This window comes from Emiliania huxleyi (genome assembly GCF_000372725.1).
Source record: "Emiliania huxleyi CCMP1516 unplaced genomic scaffold EMIHUscaffold_40, whole genome shotgun sequence".
NCBI lineage: Eukaryota > Haptophyta > Isochrysidales > Noelaerhabdaceae > Emiliania > Emiliania huxleyi.
The window spans coordinates 6,334-23,417 of NW_005198965.1; the positions used below are offsets into that span (position 1 = coordinate 6,334).

At 66.6% G+C, this 17,084-nt stretch overlaps 8 protein-coding genes across 8 annotated transcripts in view; 7 read left to right on the forward strand and 1 right to left on the reverse strand.

Annotated features, from left to right (window-relative positions):
* Positions 1–293: 293 nt before the first annotated feature.
* On the forward strand, positions 294–488 carry EMIHUDRAFT_60173 (hypothetical protein; the record flags this gene model as incomplete). Its single annotated transcript, XM_005770064.1, has 1 exon — positions 294–488. A coding segment is annotated over one exon (195 nt), but the record flags the coding sequence as incomplete, so codon positions are not given.
* Positions 489–2,672: 2,184 nt separating this feature from the next.
* Positions 2,673–3,765, reverse strand: EMIHUDRAFT_464118 (hypothetical protein; the record flags this gene model as incomplete). The annotated part of the gene is made up of 2 exons (XM_005770065.1): positions 2,673–3,176; positions 3,265–3,765. 2 exons carry the CDS (start codon positions 3,763–3,765, stop codon positions 2,673–2,675), a joined length of 1,005 nt encoding a protein of 334 aa, XP_005770122.1.
* A 1,944-nt stretch (positions 3,766–5,709) lies between these two features.
* Positions 5,710–6,975, forward strand: EMIHUDRAFT_209618 (hypothetical protein; the record flags this gene model as incomplete). Its single annotated transcript, XM_005770066.1, has 6 exons — positions 5,710–5,823; positions 5,971–6,036; positions 6,226–6,381; positions 6,460–6,573; positions 6,648–6,775; positions 6,894–6,975. The coding sequence occupies 6 exons, from the start codon at positions 5,710–5,712 to the stop codon at positions 6,973–6,975; spliced, it is 660 nt and encodes a 219-aa protein (XP_005770123.1).
* Positions 6,976–7,320: 345 nt separating this feature from the next.
* EMIHUDRAFT_102411 (hypothetical protein) lies at positions 7,321–9,152 on the forward strand (the record flags this gene model as incomplete). The annotated part of the gene is made up of 5 exons (XM_005770067.1): positions 7,321–7,939; positions 8,027–8,091; positions 8,162–8,302; positions 8,526–8,616; positions 8,797–9,152. 5 exons carry the CDS (start codon positions 7,321–7,323, stop codon positions 9,150–9,152), a joined length of 1,272 nt encoding a protein of 423 aa, XP_005770124.1.
* A 448-nt stretch (positions 9,153–9,600) lies between these two features.
* EMIHUDRAFT_65852 (hypothetical protein) lies at positions 9,601–9,966 on the forward strand (the record flags this gene model as incomplete). Its single annotated transcript, XM_005770068.1, has 1 exon — positions 9,601–9,966. A coding segment is annotated over one exon (366 nt), but the record flags the coding sequence as incomplete, so codon positions are not given.
* Positions 9,967–11,530: 1,564 nt separating this feature from the next.
* Positions 11,531–13,409, forward strand: EMIHUDRAFT_355655 (hypothetical protein; the record flags this gene model as incomplete). The annotated part of the gene is made up of 6 exons (XM_005770069.1): positions 11,531–12,031; positions 12,104–12,243; positions 12,379–12,408; positions 12,573–12,622; positions 12,695–12,829; positions 13,000–13,409. Coding segments are annotated over exons 1-6 (859 nt in total), but the record flags the coding sequence as incomplete, so codon positions are not given.
* A 463-nt stretch (positions 13,410–13,872) lies between these two features.
* On the forward strand, positions 13,873–14,817 carry EMIHUDRAFT_209623 (hypothetical protein; the record flags this gene model as incomplete). Its single annotated transcript, XM_005770070.1, has 1 exon — positions 13,873–14,817. The coding sequence occupies one exon, from the start codon at positions 13,873–13,875 to the stop codon at positions 14,815–14,817; it is 945 nt and encodes a 314-aa protein (XP_005770127.1).
* A 283-nt stretch (positions 14,818–15,100) lies between these two features.
* The window catches only part of EMIHUDRAFT_451284 (hypothetical protein), a gene marked incomplete at its 3' end in the record, with an annotated part of 2,225 nt that continues 241 nt past the window's right edge, over positions 15,101–17,084 (forward strand). Inside the window, exons 1-4 of the mRNA XM_005770071.1 lie at positions 15,101–15,764; positions 16,023–16,127; positions 16,567–16,619; positions 16,699–16,848. Of these exons, the coding sequence (XP_005770128.1) occupies positions 15,117–15,764; positions 16,023–16,127; positions 16,567–16,619; positions 16,699–16,848 (956 nt within the window). The 5' untranslated portion in view covers positions 15,101–15,116. The remainder of the gene's footprint in view (positions 15,765–16,022; positions 16,128–16,566; positions 16,620–16,698; positions 16,849–17,084) is intronic.

The window sequence follows — 17,084 nt, forward strand, 5'->3', positions numbered from 1 at the left end:
CCGGGCCGCCGCAGGCGCCTGCTGAGGCAGAGGAGGTGAGGGAATCGGCGTTGGCGACGGCAGAGGAGGCGGAGCTGGCGGCGGCGCTTGAGGATAGCGTGAGGGTGGAGGATGAGCGAGCGGCAGGCGCGGTGTCAGGCTACGTGCCCCAGTCAGGTGTGGTAGCAGAGCCGCGAGGACAGGCGGCAGCGGAGGCGCCGGCAGAGGCGGCACCGGCAGAGGCGGCGCAGGCGCCGGCAGCGGCACAGGCGCCGGCAGAGGCGGCATTGCCGGCAGGGAGCAACGCAATCCCGCCGGAACTGTTGGCGCAGCTGCAGTGTCCCCTCTCCCTCGAGATCATGACCGACCCGGTGATGAACGCCTCTGGGCAAACCTATGAGCGCTCAGCCATCGAGAAGTGGTACTCCATGGGCAAGCGGACCGACCCGATGACCGGCGTGGTCCTCGAACACACGAATTTGGTGCCAAACGTGGCGCTACGAAGCATGTCGTCTGGGGGGGCGACCCCCCCATCTTTGTTTACCGAATGCGTCTCTGGATTAGAGTGCGTCTAGTAGGCCTCCTACTTAGACGCTCGCTGTCCTCGGTATGCTCGAGCATCCTAAGATGCGCGAGTCTATATTAGTTGCTCCGCGCATCCCGAATTGCTCGCGGCATCTCCGATTGGCGTTGCTGTCTCAAAAGACGCGCCGTGCATACTGTGAACAGCGCGTGTCTCAGAAGACGCGCGCATATTTTGAACAGCGTGTGGATCTCAAGAAATACACGCACGTATAAAAACAAAAAAGAAAACGAAAACGGTGTGGCGAGCGCTGCGCGGCGGGCCGTGCCCCCGGCTGTGCGCCGCGGCTGCTGCGCTACTACTCGCACAGCCGCGGCGCGCCCACCCGAGCACTCGTGGGTGGGCGCCCTATAGCCTCTCCGCGCAACGTGCTGGGGCACGGACAGCGGCTCTCACGTGTGGCAGCGGCAGCAGGCCCACCGCTGCACCGACTCACACTGAACAGCACGCACAGGACACAGTCACAGAACACTGCCCCTGACGCCACTCACGGCCACGGGCTACTCAGACTTGGAAACAGGCACCTCGCTTAGCACTCCGTGCACGTGGCTGCCGGTTGCCGTCACCAGCGCCGCTTCCTGCCCAGATCAAACACCTGCGACGTGGCGGAGGCGATGAGCGGCCCGCGGTCGCCGTGAGAGCGCGCGTGGTGGGCGACGGCTCACCGATCGAGCGGAAGCGGTCACGCTGTGGGGGCGGCGGAAGCGGTCACGCTGTGGGGGCGGCGGCGAGGCGGGCAAGCCACCCGCAGATCCCCAGAAGGACGCCGTCGCGAGGTCGAGGGCGGGCGGCGGGGGCGGCGAGAGCGAGGCGCGAGGCGCGAGGCGGTGTTGGCGGCGGCGGTGGCGCGGGCGGCGGCGGTCACGGAGCGGGGGCGAGAGGGTGGTGGCGAGCAAGACACCCGTGCGCGCTGCGCGGTCGCCGTTCTGACTCACATGCCTGCGGACAGCGCCGACGGGTGGTGAGGAGGGCGGCGAGCCGGCGGGCACGGTGTGCGCGCGGTCGCCGCGCGCTGGTGGGCGACAGCTCACCGAGCGAGTCGGGATGCCCGGTCCCTCAAATCGCCAAGTCAAACAAGAAAAACCGCGCGGCTGGCCGACTGTCTTCCGTGTCTAGGCGCACGCCCACGCCCTCAGCCTCGAACTGGCCCCGCTACCTGCCGCGCAAACTGGTTGGTGGGGGGGGGAGGCGGCGTCGCCGTCGGATCGTCGTAAGCAGTGCATGCAACTTTGGTCTTTGCGCCCAGAGCTCGTGGCGCGAGCAGATGCATGCGCGGTGCTGAGAACCTGGTTCTCCAGGAGGGGCAGGCCGCGAGGAGAGACCTCACACGAGCACTCAAGGCAGGGCCCCCAGGGGGTGCCGAGAGATCACACCGCCTTTTCGTGCTCCCTGGCTCCCTGCTCCCCCCTCGGTGCCCGGTGCACCCGACACACGGTGTCTCCTGAGACGCTTCCCTGTCCAAGTATAGTAAAATGTGATCTAGTATGCAAGTGCCATCTCAGAACAGCTGTGCATCTATAGATGCTTGTGGCGTCTAAGATGGAACGCGTAACAAAAGACACGGCGCGGCTATCTCCAGGACAGCCATCGCATCCTAGAATGCCCTGTGTACCCGAGACACATGGTATCTTTGAGATGAAAAGTGCGTCCTAGAATGCGTTTTTGCATTCTAGGACGCATCGGTAAACAAAGATGGGGGGGTCGCCCCCCCAGACGTGTGCCGCTGGTATGAGACCGCGCGACGCGGTATGTGCGCGACCTAGTCGCATACTATGAGATGGCGTCGGCTGTGGAATGCGTTAGCGCTTAACTTATGTTCACACCGCGCGCATGGCGCATGGCGCATCGCGTCATCCACGCACGCGGTACCGAAACCGCCCGACACGAGCCGTTGCGAAAGTTCCCGAGAACTCGTGGCGGAGGGGGAGCTGCAGGTGGGCGCGCACACAGAGAAATACAAAATCTCAAAAACGACGCCGACGGCCGCCGTGTGGCTGTGGGGAAGCGTGGTCTCCAGCCGCGCGGGCGGCGAGAAGTGCAGAGTCCAGAGACGGCACAAAATTACATGTGAGCTAGGCACAGCAGTGACAGGCAGATGCACCCACCGGCGTCACCCATCCCGGTACAACCTCACGGGCGCGGACCCGTCGAGTCCCAGCCGCTCGCAGATCGCCGCGACCAGGACGGCGGTCTCCTCCTCGCTCTCGCAGCCGCCATCGCCGTGCAACGACCTGGTGAGCTTCGAGTGCAGCAGCTCGCCGTCGCATTCGACTTCGAATGAGTCTCTCCCCGCCGCGTCCGCCACCGTGCTCACAGAAAAGCCATGCGGGCCGAACATCGTCTGCAGCCGGTACGCCAGCGCATTCGCCTGGCGCTCGGAGCAGCCGCCGTGCACGATGCGAACGCGGACGCCGCCGCTCGCCGCCCGCACAGCCGCCGCGCTCATCAGCGGCGCTGTCCGCCGCAGCGGCCGGCACGCGCCCTCGCCTGGCGCGCGGCCGCGGTTGCTGCGCTCGAGGCAGTCTGCGTTGACGGCGACCGCGCGGAAGGACGCGGCGACCGCCTCGAGCTCGACGCGCAGCGGGCTCGCCTCCTCGAAGAAGCTTACGGCCGCCTACGGGAAGGTTCCGAGGAGCTTCGTGCAAGGTTCCGCAGCGGGCTCGCCTCCTCGTGCAAAACGTCGCCGGCTTGGCCGCCCGCACCCGGAGGCAGTACAGCCGCTGCTGCAGGACGGCGAGCTTGGCGATGGCCGGCTTGGCGCCGACTTGGTAACGCACGACGTAGTACTCGGCCGGGCCAGCCGCGGGCAGCTGTTCCGCCGACACCACTCCCGCCGACTTTGCGTCGTCGTCGTTGAAGAGCTCGTTCGAGACGAGACCCTGAGCGATGTCGTCCAGCGAGCCGAGATCTCGCAGCGTGTCGCCGTACCGTCGGCCTCGGGAGCCTCCGTCGACGACCGCCTGCAGGCTCGCGCCGCCGTCGAGCCGCTGCGCTCGCACGGACAGAAGGTGCCCGCGTGACGCACGCTCCTGCTCCGGGAGAGTGACGCCGATCCAGCCCTGCGGCAGCGCAAAGGCGACCGACCCGTCATCCGCCTCGTAGAGCGCGGCCACGTCGGAAGCAGAGCCCGGCCGGCGAGTCGCTGTGAAGCAGCCGCCGCCGAGCAGGCCCGAAATGAGGAGCCGGCGGCCGAGCGACAGCATAAGTTTCGCACCGATTCTAGTTGTCTTTGCACGGCTGGCTAGCGCTCGAAGCGCCAGCTCGACCGCTTGCGGGGTCACGCCGGAATCGTGAACCGTGAACCGTGAACCAACTAGCCCCCGCCCCGAGTCGTGAACCCCGAACCGTGAACCGACTAGCCCCCACCCCGAGTCCGTGAACCGTGATCCGTGAACCGACTCCTCCCGCGACACCCGCCGCGAACCGTGAACCGTGAACGAACCGAGTCTGGCGAACCGGCGGTGAACCGCCGGTTCGCGAACTGTGGTTCGCGAACTGTGTCGGTGTGTAAGAGGTGTGAAAGGAAGCTTGGTTCATGAACTAGTTCAGTGGTTTTCACCCTCGAACCGACCATGAACTCTGAACCGTGAACTCGAACCAGGCAGGACATAAGGGCGAACCGCGAACCGTGAACGAACCAGGCGGGGCAGCGTCGGGCCGAACCGTGAACCGTGAACCGACTAGCACCCGCCCCGAGTCCGTGAACCGCGAACCGTGAACTTGAGCACTTGAGCACTGGATAGGGTCGATTCCGCATGGTACGGGACCCCTCGATCGTCTCGCCCTCCCTCGCTGGAGTGCTCATTGGGGGGGGTCATAACAAACACGGTACAGGATCGAGGTGCACGCTGCCGAAGCAGTGTCGTCCCCCCTCTCCCCGACGGCGATGGCGGTGTGACCGATCGAGCTACAAGAGGAGCTTGTTCAGCAGGATCCGGGATAGTCAGATGCACTACCTCACTGGGCCTGAGACCATCGTACGACGCACCCATCACCGTCTCGGATTTGTGTGGAGTCGAACCACTCCGGGATGGGCAAGCCCATCAGTTAATTGTCAAAATTCCTGTTGTGCAAGAGGGGAGGGGGCTCTGACGGAGTGCGTGGCGGGAGAGGGCAGGGAGTGGGCGCGGGGGAGGGGGGGGGGGGGGGGGCTCAGCCGTGCAAAAAGCATCAATGAATAATAGTAAGGAAGACATGTTGCCCGGCTGTTCAAGAAGTCCGTCTCGATTTTCGTTTTTTCCCCACAGACCACTCGGGCAACTTTTACGAAAGGCAAAGTTTTACTTGACCACTCGGGCAGATTCGATTGCATTTTACCACTCGGGCAAACTCGATGAAACGGGCGGACGGAAACGCGTTTGCGACGGCTCTGCCGGAGAGCATGCATGGAGCGGCCGGTGCGCCGCCGCAGCTCACCGATGGAGCCTGCGTCGCGGCTCAATCCACTGACGTAGCAGCACTGCGACACACTCTCCAAGCACGGCCTCTGGCGTTGCGATTGCACAGAGAGCGAGCAATAGGCGCCAAAAGCACAGATCTGTGTGCAGTGGATTTCCATGTAGGTCGCGCCCAGCGAGCGGACAACCGCGGGTCTCGGATGCTCTCCCGGACGCGAGCCCACCGTGCGAGTGGCGGACCCGGAGGCGGCCGGCCCAGCTCACCCCCAGAGAGGCCATGGCCAGGGTCAGGCATAAAAGGGGGGTGTTTTTCCGTCCGTCCAGTCTTGTCACCGTGAACTAACCGTGAACCACCGCGAACTGGTTCATGAACCGGGTTCACGGTTCACCTCGTGAACTGAGAGGGCTGCTCTACTCGAGTACTTGTAATCGGTGTGAAGTGGGCCATGTTCTCGACGAGTGAGGTCATCGGCACGCCTAATATAAAACAAGAATAAGAAGAAGTGGGCACAAATTTGTGAACAGAATTCGGGTGGCAACTCAGCGATGCATTACTCGTATCTAAAGTTCACGCGGAGTCGGCTCACACACAAAAGAAAAACAACTCCAAGATCCATGCTTCTGTTCACTTTCTACACCCTGCTGCGAGCGGGCGTCGCCCCGCCGCGCTCGCTAGATCGCTTCGTCGTGGCCGCCGCCGGCGTGCGGATGGCCGCGCCGCCGCCGGAGCCGCCGCGCGACTCCTTGAGCATGGAGCGCGAGGCGTTGGCGAGGCGAGCGGCCGAGGTGGCCGACGCCGTCCGGGAGGGCGGCCCGGCCGCGGCAGCGCGGAGCCTGGCCTCGCGCGTGGTGGGTGGCGTCACGGTGGACGGCGCGCTCGAGGCGCTCGAGCGCGCGCGGCAGGAGGCTGGCGGTCAAACCGGCAACGAGGCGGCCGAGGCGGCGGCGGCGGTGGCGGCCGCATCGCCAGAGTCGGTCGCGCTGGCGGACGAGCTTCCGGACTCGTTCGAGGACTCGGTGGAGCGTGCGGTGGCCTCGCTCGCGCGCGCGGTCGACGGCGGCGCGACGCGCCTCGTCGTCGAGTTCGACACGTCGGCCGGCGACGAGACGTACACGCTGCTCTCGCGCACGATGCAGCTGGCGCGGCCGATGCTGCCGAAGCTGGCGGCGGCGCTGGCGCTCGAGCCGGCCGAGGCGGACGCCGACGCCGACGCCGACGCCGCCGACCCGCCCGCCGCGGGCTTGCAGCTTCTCGTGCCTGACGAGGGGACCGCCGCGATGGTGCGGATGCAGTGGGAGCTGCCGCGGGGAACTGTCGTCGGGTCGATGGGGCGGGTGTCGCTGGCGGTGGGGGCAAGCGCGCTGGTGCTCGTCGCCCCGGGCGCGACCGAGGTGGCCACTGTCCAGCGGCTGCTGCGCGAGGTTGAGGAGGGGGCCGCGGGCGCGCCAGCGGCGGTGTCTGGAGCCCGAGGCTCGAGCCCTGCAGCCTGAAGCCTCGAGGGCTCTGTAGGCCTCCCGGTGCTGATGCTCAACCCGAAGCTGGTCGACATGCAGTCGACCGGCTACGGGCTGGTGGGGCGCGAGCTGCGCTCGCTCGTCGCGGACACGTTCGAGGTCATTCTGCCCCAAGCGCCCCTGCGCGGCGGCGGCGTGGCTCCGGTCCTTTCATTCGGACCCTTGCTGAACAGGTGGCCTTCTGCCTCAAGACGCTGCTCGGCGGCGCGCTCTACCGCTCGTACCCCAACGATTGGGCCGTGTGGCGCGAGGACGCCGGCGCAGCCAACGGGCCCGCGCTTGCTCGAGCCCTTCCCGGAATGTTCTCTCGGACCGCCCTCTCGACCTCCTCCGGCCCTCCCCGGTAGGTACGCCGCCGCCTACTCGGGCCCGCGCCGGCCGGCGCCCGACGACATCGACGGGCTCCTCTTCCCCGAAAGCGAGGAGTCGCCCGGCGGCGGAGGCGGGGCGTCCTTCCTGGACGGCTTTGCAAAGTTCGTCAAGGGGTTCCAGGCGATGTGAGCGCCCTTGGCGGGCACCGGGCTCGGCGGGGGGCGCGGCCCGCGGCGTCGACGGAGGGACTTGTGAATGTGGGCGACACGTGATGTCGCGGGCGAGGTAGCATGCCCTGGTCTGTTAACATCAACACGCAGCCACGACTCTTTGCCCTCTTCGCGCCGAAATATGCACATCCAAGACGGCGTGCGCCCACCCTTGGAGCACACCTTAAGAAAGACAGAAAACAGACAACCCAAGGGAGGGATGGGAGGAGAGTACTAACACGAGGAATTCTTTTTGCCGCGTCAGCCACTGCTCTTGGCGCCGCTAGGCCGCTCCGCTAGCCTCGTTATTGACTCGCCACCCTTCATGCACGCTCACGCCTCGTGGTACGCGCTCCAGCTGTCAGCAGTGCTGCTGTGGTGGGCCTTGATCAAGAGGATGACCGGCAAACATCTCTACTCGCTCTGCTCCTCGAGCGTCATCACCCGTCCGTCGTGGCTTTCGCGAGAAGCTCTCACTCTCCTCGTCTCGCACAAACGCCAAATCTTCCTCGCGCTTCCGGCGGCTCTGGCGGCCGGCGCGTTCGCAGGCCAGCACGCGCTGGTTCGTCTGCTCGTTGCGCTGGTCGTCTCGCTTTATCACCTGTCCGAGAGCAGCCACACGAACCGGCACGGCGAGTATCCGGTGCTGTACACGGCGTGGGCAATGGTCCTGCCGGCCAGCTTCGCGCACGCTGCGAGCATGGGCGTCGCCATTCACTTTGTCCTCTCCTGCGGCATCGCAAAGTGCATGGTCGGCGGGCCGCGCGCTTGGGTGTTTGGCGGAACGATGCGAACCTATTTGGAGGTGTATGGCCAGTCAACGTCGAGCAAGCCGCTCGTGCGCGGCCTGAACAGGTTGCTGGCGCGCCGCGCGAGCACGATGATCGGTGCCAGCACGCTCCTCCTCGAGTGCGTCGCAGTGCCACTCACGCTTCTGCTGCCGGGTGCACGCTTCCTGCTCGGCGCGCCGCCGCCCCGCCCCCGATGCATGCCCCTCTCTTGCCGTCAGAAGAGTGCGCGCGTCCGGACAGGCGTGTGGGGGATGGTCGGGCTCCACGTCGGGATCGCGCTCGCCATGTCGCTCAACGTCGGGCTGGTCTTCCCGACGACTCTGCCGACGTGCAAGTCTCATCTCGGCCAACCTCCTGCCACCTTCGATGCGTTAGGTCTTCCTGACGACGCTGCCGACGTACGTGCACGGCTTCTCCTGCGACGCGCGCGTCGGGTCGGCCGAGTGGCGTGCCTCGCCGCGCGCGGCACAAGCGCGGAAGGTCCTCGGTTTGATGCGTGGAGGGATGGGCTCGAAGGTGGCTCGCCGCCGCGGTGGCGCTGCTGCCGAGTGCGCTGGCGGTGGCGCGAGGGCGGCAGCTCGCCGAGGACTGGCCGTGCACGCCGTGCTCGCTCTTCATGTGGTCCGGCGCACAGGCGCGCAGCCTTGAATGACTCCTTTCACGCTTAGCTGCTGGTGGTGAGCTGTCACTTGCCCGGCCGAAAGTATGAGCCACTACCACCTGTTGTTGTCACGTGCAGGCGGAGAGGATCGCACGGCTCACGATGACGGGCCGGACGCGCCTCGTCCTCGCCACGCGGGAGGCGGCGCAGCAGGACCTCGTCGGGACTCGTGTCCTACACCACGGCGGCGCGGGCGCCTAGATGCGACCCACATCTAGATGCCCGAGGGCCGACCCACATCTCCCCATACCTCGGAGCCCAGATGCGTAGCACGCGTGTCTTCCGACTGGCACTCTAGAGGACACGTATTCAGCTGAGCCTCTTCGAGCCGGTATCTACCATGGCGCAGGCTCGGGCGCCTTTGGAGCGAAGGACGCGCCCGCCGGCCACGCCGTGCACGACTCGATCCTGCGTGCCACCGGCTTCACGCTGCTCCACGACAACCTCGTGGACGCCTTCGACCTGCCGGCAGACGCTGCTCGCGTAGCCGACGGCGGCGCGGCGCCCGCGGCGAAAGACGCGGCCGCTCGAGAGGCGGCGGAGCTGGAGATGATGCGGCGGCTGCTGATGCGGCTGGAGCGGTGGCTTGCGCGCGAGCGTAGGCTCCTCGAGGCGTCGAGCGCGAGGCCGCTCGAGCGGGCGTATTTTGTATTGTTGGATGGCGACAAGACGAGAGTCGCAAAGGTCCTGGCCGACGCCGCGTGAGCGAGAGCGAGGGGGGAGAGGGCGGTAGTGTGAGAGCGACGCCCGACGCGAAGAGCGGAGTTGAAGAGAGAGGCGTTTGTGAAGAAAATGGTTGCGCAAACCTTGGAGCACTTGGAGTGCGGTCATTAACCTCACATCCAGGGCCGGGGAGCTCAGAAGCGCACCCAGCGGGCCGGATGATCGGTGTCGGGTTACGGGCAAGAGAGCCCTAGCCCCGGGGGTGCGCGTTCGCAGGGAAAGGGCCGTAAAGTAAACACGGGTCTCCGAGAGGGCTCCGTGTACCGGGTTTCCCCTTAACTGCAGAACGCCCCCTCTAAACCTGAAACAAACATCGGGCGTGTCAACCGTCGCCATTGTCGAAGTTTTCGAACGGACAAAAACGTCGGCTTGTCGTTCGGGACTGCGGTCCCACCGCTCCAACGCCAAGCGCTGTCCCGGAGGTTGCTGCATGAACACGCCCCCAGGAACCACCGCCGCCGCCGTCGCGGTGGTCGATGCCAAACCGGCTCCCCTGAAACGCAGCTCCTCCTCATGGTGGTCGCCGGAAGAGGATGAGGAGCTCCGTCGTCTCGTCGAGGTGCATGGCGCCCACCATTGGTCGACGATCGCCTCTCAGCTGCCAGGCCGGATTGGCAAGCAGTGCCGCGAGCGGTGGGCCAATCACCTCTGCCCCGGCGTCAGAAAGGCCGAATGGACCGAAGAGGAGGATCGGCTGATCTTCGAGGGCGTCTCAGAGCTGGGGCACAAGTGGAGCGAGATTGCGAAACGAGTCCCAGGCCGTACCGACAACGCCATCAAGAACCGATTCAACTCGCGTCAGCGGAAGGAGAAGCGGAGAGAGCTCCGAGAGGCTGCGGGTAAGCCATGCCTGAAGCGACGCAAATCGGGCGAGCGCGGCGAGGAGATGGCGAGGGAGACCGGGGAGGCAGCCAGCGAGCCAGAGGCCGAAGGCTCGCCTCCCTCGAGGCAGCTGCAGGGTGCGCAGCGCCGACGGATCATAACACTGGCGAAGCAGCTCGCGGAGCACGGCGCCAGCGCATCCGCCAGCACCGCCTCGCCCTCCTCGTCCGGCGACGAGGACGTGCAGGACCGCCTCATCCTCCGGCTCATGGACGAGACGATGGCGTTTGGCGAGGTGCCGGCCGAGTCGCCGCCAAAGAAGGGACCGGCGGCGGCGCAACTTCGCGCGCTCGACCTCGAGCGCGATCTCGCGGACCTGATCGTAGCACCAGAGGCCGCCGCCGACTCTCCAACCACAGGGCGGCGCGGGGGGAACGCGAGAGAGAGGCGGCGGCTCGAGATTGACGCCCACGGCCTCGGCGCCGCTGGCGGAGGCGCACAGCGGCGCCCCCTCAGGCCTACGGCGAGAGGGGCGGCTAGTGTCGACGGCGCATCCCGGTCTCGCCGGGTAGCCGCCAATCGTTGTCGCGATAGCGCATGCGGGGCGGCCGCGAAAGGCCCAGCCAAGCCCGGCCTGTCCCTGCATATCGACGTCCCCAAGATCGAGGACGCGTCGCCCAGCTGCAGCCCAAACCTCACGGGTGAAGTGATGCTTGTGGACGGCTGCGCCGTGCCCATCACGCCGCCGCTCTCGGCGGGCTATTTGTCGCAGGCCTCGTCGGACTGGCTAGCCACCTACTCATCCGAGCTGCCGACGCACGAGAGCTCGGAGCCGCCGCCGACGCCGCTCTGCTCGGCGCTGATTGACACCTTTATACCGCCGCCCGCAAGTTGAGACGGCGATACGGGGGATCCGCTCTCTGGCGCGTGTGGGCCGTGCAAAAGTCTTGTTGATAGCGGCCATGCGTCTGCAAGAGACGGCGCAGCACCGGATGTTGCCGGTGCCATGTTGACTTCGAGAACGATTTCCTGGGCAGCGCCCGCATGTGTGCATATCACCCTGCAGCGTGTCACGGCGGCGGCGGGGGACACCGAGTCCGCAGCGGAGCCCGCCACGGCGCCTAACGCCGCGCCCCCCGCGGCGCGGGCCCCGGCCGCAGCCGTGCAGGCCGCGGCCCCTCCCGCGGCTGCAGCCGCACCGGCTGCGGCCGCGGGCCCGTCAAATGCGACGACGGCCGCCATTAGCGCCCTCCTCGCCCAGCGCATTGCTTAGTGGTGCGCTCGCCTCCCTCCTGCGCGACGCTCATTCGAGCGCGTTGTCTGACTTGGCGCGCGCGCAGCGCGCGAAGAGGTGTGAAGAGGGGGAGGGTCGTGTCCGGTGTGAAGGGTAACCCACGAGGGTATCAGCCTATCCTCTAGGGGCCCAATGCGGGTCCTCTCAAGAGGGTATCAGGGTATAGCCCTGGGGTATGATCTGGCAACGATGATACTATACCAAGCTGAAGTACCGAATCCTGGCTGGGACTCCGGAGGCGTCGTTCGAGGCCTGACACATTTTTCAGCTAGACAGCGCGCTGTACCCAGCCGTGCGCGAGTTGTGTCCACTGCTCTGATTGACACCCGGCTAAGCCTTGAAGGACACCGAAGAGTTCCATGTGGGAGCAGCTCGCACGCACTTCGGCGGGCACGCTGATCGCGTACAAGCTCGCCACGGGTGGCCTCAAGCGCGGCTCGCTGCAGAGGGACGGGGCGGCGGCCGCCTTTGTCGTCGGTCTGCTCTCCTTCAGCTGCTCAATACGGTGCGGCGTCACGCTGCTGTTCTTCTACAAGAGCGGCTCGATGCTCACGCGGGTGGGCGCCGACGTGAAGCGAAAGGTGGAGGAGGGCTACGCCGCCGAGGGTCAGCGCGGCGCTGCCCAAGTGCTCGCCTGCAGCGCGGTCGGCGTGGCGGCAGCCGTCCTGAGGCGCGCTCTCGTCGGTCCCGACGCGCCGCTCGACTTCTCCGACCTCGCCTCCGCTGGCAACCGCCTCACACTCGCGTGCGTCTGTCTGCTCCGCCTGCTGCGCTGTAGGAACCTTCCACGAACCTGGCTCGGAGTCTACCCTCGTAGGTACGTCTCGTTCTTCGCCTGCTGCGCCGGCGACACGTGGGCGAGCGAGCTCGGGGTCCTCTCCGCCTCGCCGCCGCGCATCATCACGCAGCCGTGGAGGACGGCCCCGGCGGGCACCAACGGCGGCGTCTCAGTGCTCGGCGCGCGATTCTAGATGCCGAGTCCATGCCTGTGGTGTTCTGGCGGGCAGCTCGAGGCGATGTCACTCCTCAGCTCTCGTCAACCGCGCAGGGTTGCGATGCACGATCCTGACACCACTTGCCGCGTACTCGCAGGCACGCTCGCCAGCGCCGCCGGCGGAGCATGCACGGGCGCCTGTAGACGCGGAATACGAGTCGCTGCACACACCGGAGTCGTAGCAAGGACTCGAGCCCGACACGTGCTCGTCTGCAATCCAACTTTTTCGCGCGCCCAGAGACTGTACCGCCGCCAGGGCCATTCCCACCAGCCCTTGCGGTCCCTCCGCCAGGCATCGGAGCCTGCCACGCCGCCTGCCTGCTCCCGCCCTCGGGCCGCGAGGTGTTCGGCTCGGGTCGGCCTGGCGTCCAGCTCATTGGCCCAGCTCCGGACTTGCCGGGTGTGTGTGGACAGGCGCTCGGCCTGGTCTGGGCCGGGCTGGTGGGCGGCGTGGGCGGCTCTCTGCTCGACTCGCTGCTGGGCGCGACCGTGCAGGCAACCTACTACGACGAGGCGAGCCGCATGGTGGTCGGGCGGCCCACACCCAAGGTGGCGCCCACTCTCGCCTCACTCTCCTCACGCTCCCCACTCTCCTCCCTCTCCTGGCTGCCATCTCTTCACTCCCTCGCTCTGCCTCTGCCCCTCCCCACTCCCTCTCCATCTCGACTCGGACCGGCTCGCTCCGCCGCGGACGACTGCCTCTCCCCCGCTGCGCCAAGGCGCGACGTGTGGCGGGGCTGCCGCTCCTCTCCAACGAGATGGTCAACTTTGTCTCGACCGCCGCCGCCGCCGTCGCCGCCGCCTCCGCGCCGCGGCTGCTGCTCGGCTGGCTCGCGCCGGCGTAGCCGGAGGCCGGAGGCCGCGGTCAGAGTCAGGGGAGCGGCGCACTCTCGCAGTCGCGCGCTCGGCGGACGACAGGCGAGGAGGGAGGAGCGGCGGGAGGACTCATATATTTCTCATACTCTAGGATTTTGTGTACATTAGACATCTCACAATTGGTCTTGGAGCACTTGGTCTTGGAGTGGCGAGTGCAGACTGCAGTCATTTGCCTCACACCCTTCTGCCTTCACCCAGGGCCGGGGAGTAGCACACACTCAGAGTAATCAGTATGTCAGTATTCAATGCGACGCAGAGCCCCCGGAGTATGTGTTTGCCTCGCTGAGCTTCACCCAGCGGCCGACCGGGGCACGAGAGCCCCCACTTTTTATGAACGAAACGCGGGGCCAGGCGGCGGGCGGCGCTGGTCAAATGCGGCGCCTTCAAGGGGGGACAACGACAACATGGCAAGCGCGTTGACGCTGCTCGTCGCGCGCGCCTGTGTGGGCGCGCCCTCCGAGGACGCGCCGCCGCATGGGGTCCAGCCACTCTTCGCGGTCGCCCCGCATTCGCAACCGGACGACGCATCAAGCCGTGCGGGGCGCAGTGCAGGCGGGCTCCCCGGCCTCGGCGACAGGGACAGCCTTGGGGAGGTTCGGCCTCCCCGGCTCGCCGCCGTACCCTCGCCAAGCCTGCCGCCGCCCTCGCCGCCGCCCGTGCCGCCGCCGCCCGTGCCGCCGCCGCCCACACCGCCGCCGCCTGCGGCGTATGGCCGCATGCTCTCCGAGTTCAATGCAGACGGCAGAGACATGCAGCTCTTTGATCTGATGGAGGGGGCGGAGCGCGGGCGCCACCTCCTTAAATATGAGGCAAAGAAGAGCAACGAGAGCACCCTCGGGCTATGCGAATTCCCTTCGAGCAACCGGTACGGTGAGTATGTGAACTACAAGGAGTGCTTCGATCCTGCTCAACAGGACCGTGGCCGCACCGCTGAGGGCGTGCCCATGGGGCAGGTGGAGCCCTGGATTACTCCTTCCATCGACAACGCGGTCCTGCTCGCCAACGATCCTGGGATATGGTCGGTGCGTAACTTCCTCAGCCTAGCCGAGGCCGACAAGATGCTCGCGCTCGTCAGTAAGTACGGCAAAGAGCTTGGCTTTTACGGGCCCTGCAAGCACGAGCACAACCACCGCGCGACTACGCACGCACACCCTTCGGAGGGCAAGGCCTGCTTCAAGATCTCCAGCACAAATGTCTGCGAAGGGCCATACGATCTCTCCGCCTGTGAAGCCGAAACCCACGCCGCAGACGGGGCCTTCATTGAGAGCATCATCAGCAGGTTCGGGTCCATGTGGCCTTTCGATGTCGCTCCGGGGCCCTACGCGAAGTTCCAGCTCTCCCTGGGCGACACCCCACCAGTCGATCTGCATGTCGACGCAGAAAAGACGATCTCCTTTGTTCTCTACCTGACGGATGGAGGCGCAGCCATGCTATTCCCCCACGCCAATGTAACCGTCACCCCAGAGAAGGGCACCGCACACACCTGGCTGAACTCCTACAAGGATGGCACTCGCAACCCTATGGCCGACCACGCTGTTCAAGCGCACCCATTGTCCGCCGGTGAGAGATTGGTCATGCTCTTCGAAGTCTGCACGCCTCCGCAAGACATATTGGCCGCTGCATCGTGGTCGACGTGCAGCTCAGTCGGTCTGGGACGCTAGGCAGGTCCGAGCTCGGCTGATTGGTTTCGCGTTTACGCACCAATGGGAAGGTGGCATAGACGTTGCCCTTCTGGATTTGGGGCGCACGCTCGCGTTCGGGGACTACACATGACGCTCACCCCGCGGGTACGACCCGCTCAGTGTTATTAGTGCCAGTAAGAAAAGAAAACAGACAGCCCAAGGGAGGGATGGGAGGACGGCACGCCGCCACCACACAGGGATTTTAAGGAGAGGGGTGTGGTGCTAGCCGTCGCGGGATTTTAGGGAAAAATTTCTTTTATGGACCGTCCCCACGGGCCATGGAGCTGGCGAGCTCACGGCTGCCGATCTCACAGCTTCTGCTCGCTATAAGCCTCTCCACGACAGACTCCTCTTGGGTTCCTCCGCTACCAACGCGAACCGCCGTGGTCTCGCATCGCCGCTGCGCCGCGCCGGCAGCGGCCGACAGCGGCAACATCTCCTCCGCGCCTCGTGGTGGCCTCCGGGGCCTCGGCGGCGCGTTGCGCGGTGCGGCGCGCAGTCGCAGCGGCGCCACCTCCGGCCGAGGCGGCCGGATAGCGGTCGCCGGCGGGCTGCTCGCCGCGCTCGGGCTCGGCGGCGGCGCCGTCGCCGCCCGCCGGGCCTCACGTCCGCTGCCGGTGGTGCTGGTGCACGGCATCCTCGACTGCTCGGAGAACATGTACCAGGTCGAGGCGTGGGTGCGCGCCTCGCTAGGCCGCGGCGGCCACGTCCTCAACGTCGAGATTGGCAACGGCGTCGTCGACTCGATAGCGCGGCCGATGGACTGGCAGCTGCAGGAGCTGGCGGCGGCGATCCGGGCCGACCCGGCGCTGGCGGAGGGGTTCAACATGATTGGGTACTCGCAGGGCGCGCTCCTCGCTCGCGGCTACGTGCAGCGGTACAACTTGCCGCGCGTCTCGACGCTCGTCAGCTGGGTGGGGCCGCAGGCGGGCGACTCACCGCCACACACACAGCGGCCAGACGCCACACGCACACCACGCACACCACGTTCACGCACACAAGCACGCACAAGCACACACGCACACACACACGCACACGCACGCACACGCACACGCACACGCACACACGCACACGCACAAGCACACACGTACACACGCACACACACACACGCACACCAGCACCCCGGCGCGTCCCTCTGTCGCCTTGCCCTCAACCTTCTCGGCGCCTCTCCTTGTCTTCCGCAGGCGGGCCAGTTCGGTGTGCCTGCGTGGGACGAGATGATCGGCCACATCAACAAGATCACCTCCGCGATGTGGTATACGCCCGCCATCCAGGAGCGAGCCCCTCCCGTGAGTCGATCGCTGTGTGGCGCACCCACAGCCCTGACGAGGCGTGACGAGGCGTGCCGCCGCCTCAGGAGCGCGTCTCGTTCGCAAACTACTGGCGCGACCCGATGCGGCTCGACACCTACCGCTCCAACTCGGCCTTCCTCGCAGACCTCAACAACGAGGCGCGCAGCAACTCGCCCACTGACACGCTGACCACCGACCCCGCCCCTACCCGCGCCCCTCAACAATGAACTGCCTCGCACTCGCCCTCGCCCTCGCCCTCGCCCTGGTCCTCGCCCTGGCCCTGCCCCTACCCCCCCCCTCCTCCCGCAACAGGTTCCCGGCCGGCGGAACGAGAGCTATGCGACGAACCTCGCCTCGCTCGACGCCTTCGTGCTCCTCCCCTCCACCGCCTCGACCGCCTCTGCTCGGCCCACTCATCCCTCCGATCCAGCCGCAGGTGCTCGTCTCCTCCACCATCGACTCGATCATCGTCCCGCGCGAGTCGCAGTGGTCCCGCGCCTCGTCGCCCCGGGCTCGTCCGCACCCTTCTCCCCCCCCCCCGGATCACCCGCGACGTCTCCCGGCTCAGGTTTGGCTTCTTCGCGCCAAACTCGACCTCGCGCATCGTGCCGCTCCGCCGCTCGCCGCTCTGGACCGAGGACTGGATCGGACTGCGGCGGCTCGACGCGGCGCGCAGGCTCCACTTTGCGTCGTGCGCGTGCCACCACCGAGAGGCGTGGTGTGCCCTGCCGGCCCTGGTGTCACACGCCTCGGCTGCACCTCGGCTGCACCCCCCCCCCCCCCCTTTCTTTCTAGACGCGATACGACATGTGGGTGCCTCTGCTCCTGCTCACAACCGCCCACGGGCCGCACCGTTCGCCCCCCGGGGGTCGTATCCATGGAGGCTCCAATGCGAGTCGTGGTCAGCCAGGCGTCCCAATTCCCATCAATGCTTCGGCGACTCCAAGGCGGTCC